This window comes from Taeniopygia guttata, chromosome 15, assembly GCF_048771995.1.
Source record: "Taeniopygia guttata chromosome 15, bTaeGut7.mat, whole genome shotgun sequence".
In the NCBI taxonomy this organism is placed as follows: domain Eukaryota; kingdom Metazoa; phylum Chordata; class Aves; order Passeriformes; family Estrildidae; genus Taeniopygia; species Taeniopygia guttata.
This window is the reverse complement of record NC_133040.1, coordinates 6,010,188-6,023,627: the sequence shown is the minus strand read 5'-3', so window position 1 is coordinate 6,023,627 and position 13,440 is coordinate 6,010,188. Positions and strand designations below refer to the sequence as shown.

The 13,440-nt window shown below is 39.6% G+C and overlaps 1 protein-coding gene across 1 annotated transcript in view; it reads right to left on the bottom strand.

Moving 5' to 3' along the window:
• Positions 1-13,440, bottom strand: part of MAPK1 (mitogen-activated protein kinase 1) — a 33,492-nt gene that overhangs the window by 6,591 nt on the left and 13,461 nt on the right. The window contains exons 2-7 of the mRNA XM_030285619.4: positions 10,839-11,021; positions 9,614-9,803; positions 5,308-5,424; positions 3,489-3,603; positions 2,810-2,941; positions 589-698 (exon numbers count right to left, since the gene is read on the bottom strand). Of these exons, the coding sequence (XP_030141479.1) occupies positions 589-698; positions 2,810-2,941; positions 3,489-3,603; positions 5,308-5,424; positions 9,614-9,803; positions 10,839-11,021 (847 nt within the window). The remainder of the gene's footprint in view (positions 1-588; positions 699-2,809; positions 2,942-3,488; positions 3,604-5,307; positions 5,425-9,613; positions 9,804-10,838; positions 11,022-13,440) is intronic.

Sequence of the window (13,440 nt, the reverse complement as noted above, 5' to 3'; positions counted from 1 at the left end):
AGCAGTCTTCAAGGCAGCACTCACCCTATTAGTCCTAAGTATGCTTTACGTATTATTTTACAAAATTTTGCATCAAGCACAGTAAGTAGCTAGTCAAATCCAAACTACAAATTGAAATACTTATTTGAGGCTCATAACTTAGTATCTACTTGAAGAGAAAAAACATTTTAAACATTTTCATTTCTTGGAATAAACATATCTGGCCCTTAAGGAAAACTAGGTTATTTCCTCCTCCCCTATTTCTTCACAAAAAGGTGTCAGAAATCTCCTCAGAATTGTACATAAACTACAGCCAGTTCCAATCCAGGTTTTTAAAGCATAAGCTGATGGCAAACTCAGTCATTATGAAACCAGGCCTCACACAAAATGAGAACTCTCCATTTTCTGGAGAGGGAGCACACCTTAGTTTCAATTTACTGTGTGGCATCTCCTAAGTGTTGTACTAAAGTGAGAAATACAAATTTTGGTAAATTGATGCAATTTGTTCTTCAACTCCATTAGTGCAGTAGAAATACTACCCTTGAACTAAAGTAGAAAATAATCAGCTGGATCATTTTATCAATGTTTACATTTTAACAATGTCTTTACCTCATCACTTGGGTCATAATACTGCTCCAGATATGGATGGGCTAAAGCTTGCTCCACTTCAATCCGCTTATGAGGATTAAAGGTCAGCATTTTATCCAACAAATCAAGTGCTAAGAGGGAAAAAAGCGAGCAAGGGTTTAATACACACTCCAAGAAAGTGTTACAAACCTTGACCTTACCCAGACAATGCCCACTACCCAAGGTCTGTGCTACAGGCAATGCACCCTGGAGCTCCCCTGCTGTAGCTGGCACCTGTAGCTTGGGCACAGAGGCTATGCCTGCCCCTCTCTCAGCACTCCTGGGCACCACCTGCTCCAAGAGGTGGTACCCTGCCCAAGCCCTCCAGCCCCAGAATGGATGGCAAGGCAAGCAACACACCGAATCCTACAGCACAATCTGGCTTGAACTACAACAGAAATTCAACAGATGAAACTCTTTCTTTCCTCAGAAAAAATGCTTTGGATTTTTGTGCCAAAATCCAAATCAAGATGGAGCTTTTCTGAAATAAATAATTATTAATATGTTCTTATTCTGAAAAGAAGACTTGGCTGTTTACAGATGAAAATATCATCCAAAAGTCATTAGGAGTTCTAGATCATCACAGTGAAATATTGTGGCACAACCAGCAGCACAGAAGATACTCTCCAGAGAAGATGCAAATACATGTATATTCATGAGATTCAGGCAAAATCTGTTGAAGACAACTCGCAAAGAATCCATAAGGAACCTGAAGATCCAGTAAGACAGAGAGTGAGGTCTGGTGAAACTCTGGACAGACATCACAAATCAGTGCTACTGCAGTTGGTCAGCTACTGTGCCTGTAACACACTTCCCTTTTCCAAGAAGAGAAAAGAGTGATTATAGGGCAAGAAGTCCTAAGATATCTGCAGTATCCTAAACTCCATCACATTTCTTCTCCTCACCACATCATTTATGAACCAGAATTTTAACAGAGGCTTCTTGATGCAGCACAGCAGCTTTGCATCAGGATGAGGAGCACACGTGTGACCTCAGGCCACAGCCCAGCCTGGGGAGGGAGGATGCACCATCACCCACCACTGCAGTGAGCTTCCCTGGATCTCTGAAGCACTCAGCACTGCACAAGAGACCCGCCTGCACTGGAGGGCAGCTCCAAAGGCCTCAGAGCCGCACTGTAACCGTCACTCCGCGTTCTGCTGCGGTTCCCTCAGTGCTGGCAGCTCCTGTGCCAGCCCTGGCCGGGCTCTGCCAGCTCCTGAAAGCTGCCCTGGCACAGCTGCCCTCAGGGTGTCACTGCCAATGGGCTGCACCAAATGGCACATTCCCCCTCAGCTGAGCACCAGCACTGCTGCCATCTGAGCTGTCAAAGCACACAGGGAGGATTCTCACACTGATGAGCACTGTTATAAAAGCAGAATAAATCACTGCTGTTTTCCTCAATGACAGGGATAATCAGCTCCATAGTTCCATCTGCAGAAATCAGCTTTTACATGGTAATTCAGTACCTGCTCATATCCACTAAGAGTAAATTATCATATCAGTTAAAAAAAGAAGTGACTTACAAATTGTGCTAGAGCAGGCAAAGAAGCACTGTACTGTGCACACAACCACCATTAAACTGTACAAAGCTGAGTATAAAAGGTAAATTAACAGCTGTCTAGCACAACAAAATCATATTTATCCTTTACTAAAGCTTGTTAAGAAAGGTTAACAATTAATACATTCCTTGCTTTTTAAACTTTTGCTCCACACATCCTAACTGCATCTTTTAACCCATTAAATTTTAAGTCTTCATGGTATCCAAGGATCCCACCCACTGATGAGACCCTGTTTAACCTACAACTGATGGACAGTCTGCAAAAACTCTACCCAGGGCAGCAGCAAGCAGCTGCCTCCCATCTGATGTTAGAGACAAAGTTCAAGACTTGTTTGATGTCAGTGCAGTGCTGATGATCAGCACTTGAATAATGTACTGTGCTTCCAAGGACAGTGACAAGAGTTTGGATTTCATATGTAAGTTAAAGACCAAACACCACAACAGGTAATCTTAGAGTTATTAAAAATTGCATTAAAAAGATAAACTAGTGTGAGAGCTTTGTGCTGGTTTATGATTTTATATTAGATTGACGGTGCTATTTTAAGGTGCCTGCATGTTCTATTTCCAATATAAAGATAAATTCTTAGGTTATAGAAACTCCCGTCCTGCCATCACTTTGATACAATGAAATAGAGTATAAAATACCTTTGGGGTCGGCATTTGGAAACAGCCTGTTCCATGGTACCTTATTTTTGTGTGGTAGAGAAAGCAAGTAGTTTCTGGCCTTTAAATTTATTATACAATTCAAATCTTCTTGGGAAGGGGATCCAAGTATACCTAAAAAATATGAATATAAACAATTAGTGCATTCTATGAAAATCACATTAACACAGCTGTATTTTCTAAAATTCAGTATTAGAACTGCTGGGAAGAAGATTTCAGACCAAATGTTTTAAGGATACAGAATACCCGAGTAGTTTTTAAAAACTTTTATGAAAAGCCATTTGTTAAATAAATAAATGGATCTGAGTTTTCTAATGACCTGTAATTTCTTAAAAAGATCCCAGTAAGTAGTGTATCTAAAGAAATTTTTTAAAATTTGACCTGGACCAAATAATATATGAGCTTTTAATTTATTTTTTAAATTTTTGTTTTAAAAATATATCTGCTGATGTAGTAAATAAATTGCTGAGTATTCTCTAGGCTGACCCCAGAACAATGATTACCTGTAGCAATTGCTGCAAAAATAACTAGAGGGGACAGCGGACACACCTACAGACCCACACCTTACACAGTAATCCACTGGAGAAAGACCAGCCCAGCTGGCAGAAACGATGGAGAGAGACAGATGGATGTGGAAATGCTGCTGTTCCATAGAGCTTACCAAGGATATGGTTAAGTTGGTCAAGGTAGTGTTTTCCTGGGAAGATGGGTCTGTTGGAGAGCATCTCTGCCAGAATGCAGCCCACTGACCAGATGTCAATAGACTTGGTGTAACCCTGCAAGTGAAGCAGAAACACATTTTTGTGAAATTTTTGTATAATGGCAGCAACATGTTACTTAAGTAAACTGTGAAAGTGCACAGAAATCATCTTCTTTTTTAGATGAGTCGTGCTTGCTCATGCTGTTTGGTTTTTCTGCACAAATTAAATGATCAAGAACCATATATCAAAATACTATTTTGATGGGGTAGGAAGAACTGAATACTTCAAGATACAGTTTTCCAAATCGATTTTTTAAGTTTAGCTAAACCTGTTACCAACTGCAAATTGTTGAGATTCCCTAATTTTATAACAAATCTAAATTAAAACATTTTGGAAACCAAGTATTCTGAATTGCACAGCCCCTGACAGTGCTGAACATGTGTGAAAGGAGCTGTCCCTGAGGGGATCTAAGCAGCACTCCAGGACAAGGCCTTTGGCAAAGAGGGAAATGGCCAGATCAAGGCTATTGCTTGGCTGCTCTGTACAATGTGACAGGCAGGGAGAGGTGAAGATGCTGGGAGGAGACCACAGCAGTCACTGGGATATAACAGGAATGGAACAAACACTCAGTGGGATATCCACGTGTATGGCTAACCTGTGCCATCCACAGGAAAAGGCACAGCAGTGAAACCCGGCAGTGACAGAGCCCCTCTGTGCCCACCCTGCTGCCACTGCCCCTCCCTTGGGAAGGCTCTGTCCCCACTGACCCCTCAGCCACAGGGCACCAGCTTCTCAGGATGTCATCCCTTCACCACTGGTGTTCATAGCACCAGAATCATAAAAGGAATCACACATTACGCCAGGAACTTTTAATGTGACCACCTCTTACAAATACAAAATATATTCATTGTGAAAGCCTTTGATAAGTAGATGTGGGTAGCCCAGTGCTGTGGCCTCAGCGAGGGTTTAAAATACAAGATGTGAATTTAAAATACAAGAATCTGGGGGAAAACACCCTCAATTGGTCAGACATCTATTTTCTTAAGGTGCTTGGACACGCTAGTGACACACCAAAACAAACCCACCAACTAGAAAAGCTGTAAATGCCACAGCAACAACAGGTGTCCCAGAATATAAAATACAGCTCCAGGTGTCAGCCAGGTGTTTTGCTAACAAGTGTCTGGCTGTGGGAGTGAACACAAGGGTTCTGAAGGACATCCAGCACCCACACAAGGATTGGATGCACCTTAAAACAGCCACAGAACACAACAATAATTCTAAATATATAAAAACCAAAGGAATGATTTCATGAAAACTATGGGAATGCAATTACGACTGACAGATACGAAGGATCACGTGCCTTCATTCAGAATCAGATTCACCCTCATTATACATTCTAAACCTAAATTAAGATGTCAAGATAACATTAAGGCAACATTTGCAGCCTTGATGGAGGCAGCAGTGAAATGCTCATTCCTACCACTCCTGTGCTGCTCAATGGCACAGCAGGTGATGGAAGCAGTCTCATGACTGGCAACGAACTGGAGGTGTGGGAAGTCAAGCACGTGATTTTCAGTTCTAGTACCCAATAATTGCTCCTAAAATCACAATTTATTTCAAGCCAGCAGCTCTACTGAAAACCATGCCCACTTCTCCCCAAGACTGTGCGTGCGTTCTGATCATAAAAACACACGAGGGCTTGCTGTTCCCAGCACAGTTGGAATTCACAAGAGAATAAGCAGCAACAGCAGCACCCCAGCAGCTCACTGTGGCCCTTACCTTAGAATTCAGCATGATTTCAGGAGCCCTGTACCAACGTGTGGCCACATACTCTGTCAGGAATCCTGTGTGATCATGGTCAGGATCTGCAACGCGAGCCAATCCAAAGTCACAAATCTGGTTGTAGAGAAGTAAATAGAAAAAAAGGCACATTATACACATTTCCAATACAATAACATTATTAATTCACCATTCCAATCAATGATGTAACACCCACAAATGCAGAGATGGCAACCTAAGATTTTAGAAAAGTTATTGCGCAAAGGTGAAGAAAAATGTTTTGGATCAATTACAAAGAATATCCAACTGCCATTCAGGGGCCAGTAAGAATAAGCAGTTCACAATTTCTGTTCCACTACGAGCTTGCTTATGGCACCTTTGCCAAACAGGAGCATACACTGCTCCAACCTCTCAGAAACTCATCAAAACCAAAAAGAATAGCAATTAAGACTTCCAGAAAACATAATTATCAACCAACACATATGTAACCAATTTCAACACCCGATTTTACAAAAGCTATCATCATAATTGCATCTTTGCAAAAGAAACAACCTATCCAATCATGAGATAATGGTAGACTGGAGAGATTATGGGCTGCTGAAGGAAGCATAAGCCTAAAAGACAAAAAAAAATTCCCCCAAAAACAAAACACAAGAAAGAAAATATTTCTCAATCCCTTTATAAAGCTAATAGATTTATCTAACTATGAAAAGAAAAACAAACACCGATTTAGACTAGCAAGTTCAGCAAAAAGAAAGAGGTGTTTTTTGTTATACTCTGGTAAGGAGGCTCCAAGGTTTTCAGAGCTATTTAGTGTCTAGAGAGAAATTAAAAAAACTGAAAATGTGAAGACAGCCTGTTGTAGAGCAGAGCAGCTGTTCCTTTCTTACCATTCCAAAGGTCAATGGCAAGGTTGTTGAGTGGTACATTAGACACATTCACAAGCTTCTGCTACCCCCCAAAAAATACTAGGTTATGATTGACACACAAAGTGTATTTCCATGAAAGAATACATAGTCTCAGGAAAACCAGGCATCAAATGTAGGAGTGGCAAACAGTGGGAGGTTCCTCTGCTATATTTGTTTTATAATATTTACTCTTAGATAGTTAATTCTGTACAGTGATTATACTGAAAATGTGAAGTGAAAATAGGCTGTAGTCAATAAAGTCAGTAATGGAAAATCCTACCAAAACCACAGAAACCTCACTTTGCCCTGGCAGATATTTCTTAATTTTCCTGTGGGGACGGCCTGTCAGTGAAATAACTGATAGATCAGTTAGGGAAGAAATACTTAATCTGACTAAAAGCTACATCTGAAAGACAAGATTCAGCAGCTGACTGTTACACAGAGGGTCTGAAGAAAAGGCAATGATGAATGTCATAAGCCAAGCTGCATGCCATTACTTTAGCTACATATTAAAAAAATAAACCCAGCTCCCTGAATCCTTATAAAACAATACCAAAAAGAACCTTTTTACAGCATGGCAAGGTTCTCCCAGGCTACAGGAACAGATCAGCTGCCTTGTGTGCAATTAGCTTACATAAAGAGACTCAGTAGAAATAATCAGAAGAGCCTCCTCTAAAGACAGAAATGAAGAAACCGTAAGAGAACAGCTTAGAGACTTCAGAAAATAATTATGCAGCAGGCAAAATTGTTGTAATCCCTTCCTAACCTCGGAAAAAGCTAGATAAGATTACAGGCAAAGAGACTTGTGCAGAATTTCAGTATTACACAAAAGCAACGTGCTAGGGTTTGTTACTATTAAAACAAAAGGAGAAAGACACTCTCTGGTCCACAGTGAAAAGCAAGAACTGAATTACAGAAGATGTCTCTGAATCTCTCAACTCAAGTAGAAAAATGCTCATGGGATGGAAAGGAAGAAAAATGACAAAGAGAGCTCATTAAAATGACAAAAAACCCCTGCTGATTGGAGCAGAAACAGGTTAAGCAGAAAAGCAGAAACACCATTAGTGAGAGAGACTTCAAGGTTGAAGCTGCAAGGAAGAGGTTTTGGCTGCAGAGCTTACAGGAGTGAGAGCAGAGTGACAGGGACGCTGGAGATCCAGGGCTCTGCCTGCAGCCCCGGGGGAGGGAGGGCACAGCTCTGGCTGCAGCTGGGGAAGGCAGACAGGACAGGACAGGACAGAGAGAGCAGCTGCCCTGCTGGAGGGGCTGTGGGGCCACTGTGCCTGTACAAATGATGTGTAGCAGGCAAAGCACCAGGAATTGGTTTTTAGGCTTCTCCACGTGAACGAAAACAGTAAAAAAAATAAAATAAATAATCTGAGAGCAATACAATAACAGGCAAATTTTCTTGGCATTTTCACTAAGTCATGGCAGAGAATAAAAAACTACATCATGAAAGAGCCAGGTATATCAGTCAGTGCTTCATGCCTTGTAGAGACAGAACAAATGCTACTGAGACAGAAGAAATTACTTCCCTGCTAAATAAATTTTAAACCAATAAATAAATAAATAAATAAATAAATAGAACCAGCATCCTATCTATATATTTAGCTTCCACTTCTTGAAAACAATGTTCTTTCAATCACTATCGGGGTTTTTTAAACAGAGATGGCTTAAAACTGGATGAAGCTATCAAGCAGATGGAAAGATTTAGGAGGATCATGTACATGCAACCATTTACTAGGCAAATGAAATGACACCAACAGTACTACTAATATACTGAAATATCTGCAGTTGTACTGTTGAGTAGCCTGTGCCTCTGTGTATTTGTGTAAAAAGAAACAGAGACATCAAGTTCAATTGCTACTGATAAGATGGTGGTTCAAACAGTTGCATCTCCTGAGCAACTGGTAAAATCGTGAAACAAACACTAACTTGCAGTTTTCCTTTAAATAATCCCTCTCTCATCACCTTCTTTTCATGCCTGCTGCAGTAGGTAACAATTGTTGGTTGTTTTATTAATTGTGAATTTTCATTATGTAGACAGAATTGATCATGTAGCCAGCCTTTAGAATGGACAAGCATACAAACAGCAAGGAATTGTGTGACACTCTTGGAATTGTGACAAACCTGTACAGCCCACAACTGGTTCACTTCACTTCTTCACTTTGAAGAGGGTATTTTTGTTTTGTAGTTTGTTTATTGAGAAAGTTAGAGCTACACTAAAAATCAAAGGGTAATTAGGAGCAACATAGTATTCAACAAACACAGTTGCACCACCTGGGAGCAAGCACTGTAAACTCAGCAATTCCACTCCATCAGTGGCCAGCAGCTGCACATGATGTACAGTGAAAAGGGAAACATATTCCAATGCCTCTCTCATCTTACACGGATCTGCCACTGTGTGACTCTAAACCTCAGGGAGCACCCAATTAAGAGTATTTTTCTGCTAACTTGCTTGGTGTTTTTTTAAAAACTGCAATATCTACAGTGCTCTGTGATACCAAATTCCACAGCTTAACCAAGCTGCAAGTAAATTTCATCTGCTCCTTTCCTCCCTCCCAGCCTTTTCCATAGGTAAGGACAGTGAACACAAACTGCTCCCTACTCACCATCCCTATGCCACTGACAACATTATCAGTGTTGGCAAATTCTATTGGATTCCTCAACTCCTCAGCAGAGGCAATCCAGTCTAAATAGCTCTTTGTGTTATGGAGAGCAGTACCCTGAAATCCTGCTCTCCTCATATCACCAGGAGAGTGTGATAACTATGATCACACTGACGACTCAAAACCAACTGAAAGGTACAGAATGGCATGTTTTCTGTTTTATTCTCTATTTCTGTTCTATTTCTTCACACTTGGTTTGCTTTATTGAATGCCACTAAGTACTGAGCTGACAATTTCCAAGAATCATAACAGCTCTAAGCTCATCCTTCTGTAGTATTAACGAGTACAGAGCTGATCACTGGAAATGCAAATTAGGAACATTCCCTCCCTAAGTAATTGCCATGCATTTAATCAGCACTGAATCTCAGATGGTGCTTTAGCTGCCCGCTAATATGAAGTCCTTTTCCAACAACAAAATATTAACAGTGTAAACAGAGAAATCAAATCTTGAAACATACACAGTTCTGAGTTTACTTTTGAGGTAAATATGATGCTGCTTCAGATCAGTATTTTAACCCAGCTTTCAAAGAGGCTGTTTCCAAGTCAGCCTCCAGATGGAAACAGTGATGCACTCATTACAGCAGTCCAACAGATTCTTAGTCACTCAAATCTTGATAATTATTTTATCAAACCAAATAATGTTTTGGCAATCTTTCCAGGACAAAAATCAAATTAATACCCAGTAAAAACCCCACATTCATGGAAAATCTATAAGAAATTTCAACTCACCTTGAGATCACATGTGGTGTTAAGCAGCAGGTTTGAAGGTTTGAGGTCACGGTGAAGCACATTGGCTGAATGGATATATTTTAACCCTCTCAGAATCTGGTAAAGGAAGTAACAAATGTGGTCGTTGCTGAGGTGTTGAGTCTTTAGGAGCTTGTAAAGATCTGTCTCCATAAGATCTTGCACAATGTATCTGTGAGGTATTAGATGTAAGGCAGCAAAAAAACTTGGTGTCACATCAGATATCAATGTACTGTACCCAAGGAAACTTCTAGAACATCTTTTCTCTCTTATTTGTCTGTTTGATGACAATTATGAAATCATCTAGCTGATTCTTGCTTTAGAAGTTTGGAATCCAATCAATCCTGTTCCACGATGCAGCCCTTTACAGAATAAAGAGGCACCAGCATGTGATCCTCTCAAATTAATAATCACAAATCTCTATTTCTTCATAGTAGAGCTTGACTTTTATTGGAATCTTAATTTCATCTGATTCCTATCCTGCTTGCCAAGAAACAAAGGGTGTTTTTTTGGTTAATGAGTAATAAGCTTCCAAGATACTTGGTTGCAATTGCATAAAACCAGGAATGTAGATCTCATAATTTCTGATCAATCTTCCTCACCATCTACCCACTTTAAAAATTCGGCTGTTCTTCTCTACTATATATATTTATTATGCTACAACAATCCTTCTCTTACCAAAATTAAATCCCAATATAGTAATTCAGATTATTTTTTTAATAACATTGTGATGAAAATTAAACGAAGTGGGTTTATTTGGGTTTTTTTTTTGCTTTGACAGGAATGAGTTAAGTAAAATTTTCTTCCCCCTTAATTCAAGAAAATTTGAGACAATTATAGCAGTCTGGCCATTTTATTTTCTCATCAAAGCAACCAGTTGTTAACAGCAGCTCTACTAAGAGCAAATATAGTTTTAGAATTATGTGACTAAACGAAATCTTCTCTACACTGTTGAGTTCTTTGCCTTGGAAGACAGAAGATATTATCTTTTCCTGGAAAAGAAAGAATTAAACTAGTGCTCATCTACATCAAAACTATAAACTGATCAAATACTATTAACTTCCCTTTTGATTTACAATAATAGAAGCCAAATTATTTATTAATATTTTATTAATATTTAGGAAGGAAGAGGATGAAGGGGAAGAAACAATCAAAAGAGAGGAGGCAACCATTACTAATGATGCCAAGTAAGACTTTGAAAGGATACACATCTTTCATCTGTTCAATAGTTGGAGCTCTGATAATGTCATTTATTCCAATAATATTCTCATGCCTGAAGCGCAGTAGGATCTTGATCTCTCTCAGAGTTCTCTGGCAGTATGTCTGATGCTCAAAAGGACTGATTTTCTTTATAGCAACTCGAACTTTGTTGACGTTATCATAAGCAGAACTAGAAGAGAATCAATAATATCAATTACAAGGAACATTAAATTAATTTAATTAAAAAAGAAAGAATGTAAATTAATTTAATACAGGGTGGTACATTTTGTTTACATTTACTTTATCAAATGGGGAGAGGTGACAGTGACACACCTTTTAGTTTGGGGAACTGACAAAACACTGTTGTACTTTCACCAGCCTATTTGGGTCTCTACAGCCATCGGCTCCCCCAGCTGACTTGGAGTCTCTGGTTCATGCGTACTGCACACAGAAAAAGGTATTTGTCCTTTTATTTTTATTTATCAGCCTGTGCAACAACCGAGTCTGATGTTTTTTTTCTATATGCTGCAATCATCAGAAGTTTGAGAAAGCTCATCTAGAGTTAACCCGTTCACTTCGGGCTGCAGAAAAACCTCCAGAAATGATCTCTTAAGCAGCAGAATACCACATCCTGTGTCCAGCTCCCACAAGTAATACCAGCTGTCACACTCTTTCACGCTTTCATCCATCTACACTGTCAGCACCTCTGCAACAGACACGGAAAAACAAAAGGGATGGAGAATTTCTGACAACACCTTTCCCAATTCAGTTGCAAGAGTCCGAGGAAAGAAAGCTGTATCCAGGTACACACATGGAGTGGAAGCACAATGAGGATCACAGTGATTGTTACCCATGGTAAGGAACTCGCTGCCTCCTACATTTACACGACTTTCCAGGAGCTCAGAACTCCATTCCCAGCTACACCAATAAACAGGCTCAATAAAGAGTAGCTCTGTTCAATGTGCCTACGCATTCATGAAGAATATCACAGCCTGAGTCTAATTAAAAGTCTCAGTAAAACATACCTAATTTTCTGAAATCTGGACTATGAATTCTAACAAGTTTTAGTATGTTTTCTATGGTCTTGTTTATATAAATGACAAAGCATCTCATTATAATATCGTCTACTGGATTAGAAGCATATGGTAATTCAATTAATTAGAATTTAGATGTGTTTGTATGATTCTTGTCCCTACTCAAGCCCACTAATGCATTATTAGGAAATTAAAAAATAATCAAGCCTACATTCCATACACATTTCTGTTAGCCTCAACTATTTAATTTAAAAATATAATCATACTAGCCAAGGAGGCTTTACACCCCACCAGTTTTCTATAATTGAGTCCCAGAACTTTCTTTGATACACTTTTAATGTGCCTTACTCTGCTGAGATGTCCAGATACCTGGTGACTAGGTAAAGCAGAATAAAATGCAAAGATCCAATTAGAAAAGGAGACCTCAGAGGCCACATCAAGGCTCTTTGATAACTAAGCAGAAATGTGGTGCAATAAGGTGTTTTTGAAATGGTACTGTCATCACTGGATGCAAAACTTTAAAATTTCTCACTTTCATTATTCAATTAAATAAAAATGTCATCACTGGATGCAAAACTGCTTAAAATTTCTCACTTTCATTATTCAAATGGACATACACTTCAGTCAGTTAGGGTCATCAGTAAGATCTTCATACAGCACATGCACATGTAACTGTAACAATATCCTTTTTGCACGGTCTTCCCACTCAATCCCTTTGACCTGTCTGCATCCCCAGCCCTGGCCTGGACCCACAGACAGCACCATTTATTTGCCCCTAGAAACACTGAACTCAAATGCTCCATGGGGAGCTTTGAAATGCCACATGCTGAGCAAGTATTCATTACAACTGTTGCTACTGCATATGTATAGATAACACATTAGCAGCTCCTCCATCCCAAAATAGATAATAACCAAGTGCTGTAAGTGGAACTTGGCGTCGCCTCCAAGAAAATTCCTCCAGTAATTTTCTTAGCTCATCACCTGTGGTGTTTACAATAGACCAGTGAGGTCGGTCACAAGCAGAAAACAAAATCAGAAATAACTTTGAAGCACGAACAACCTGGATTTGGGAAAGAATCCTGTGGGCCATTTCACCATTATAAAGAAACCTCCTGCCTCCTCCTCTGTACTGACCTGAGCATTTTTTCTGCCACAATGCAGAATCTTATGTCCTTTCAAAGGACTGGACAGCAGCAGCTATGCAGAGTGATGGTTCAACTGCAATACACCTGGTTCACTGAGGAAAAACAGCTGTGTATTTGGAATAAAGATGCAATCAGTTTCCTCTCTAGGGTACCCTCCCCACACAGTCATCTTTCTGTTTGTATCGTATTTCCCCACACTAACACAGCTAAGCTTCCATTGCCTCAGCTGAGAGGAGTAACACTGAAATACTGTCTAGCTGAAACATTAAAGGGGATACTGGATTTATTTCTGATGTCACACTTTTTGAAATATAAGCCTTTCTGTTACTTGATTAAACATCCGAGGGATTATCTCAACTTCTATGAGCAAGAAGCTAATCATACAAGCAGTCACGTACACTTGCTGGTGCATAATATTTTAAATGTCATG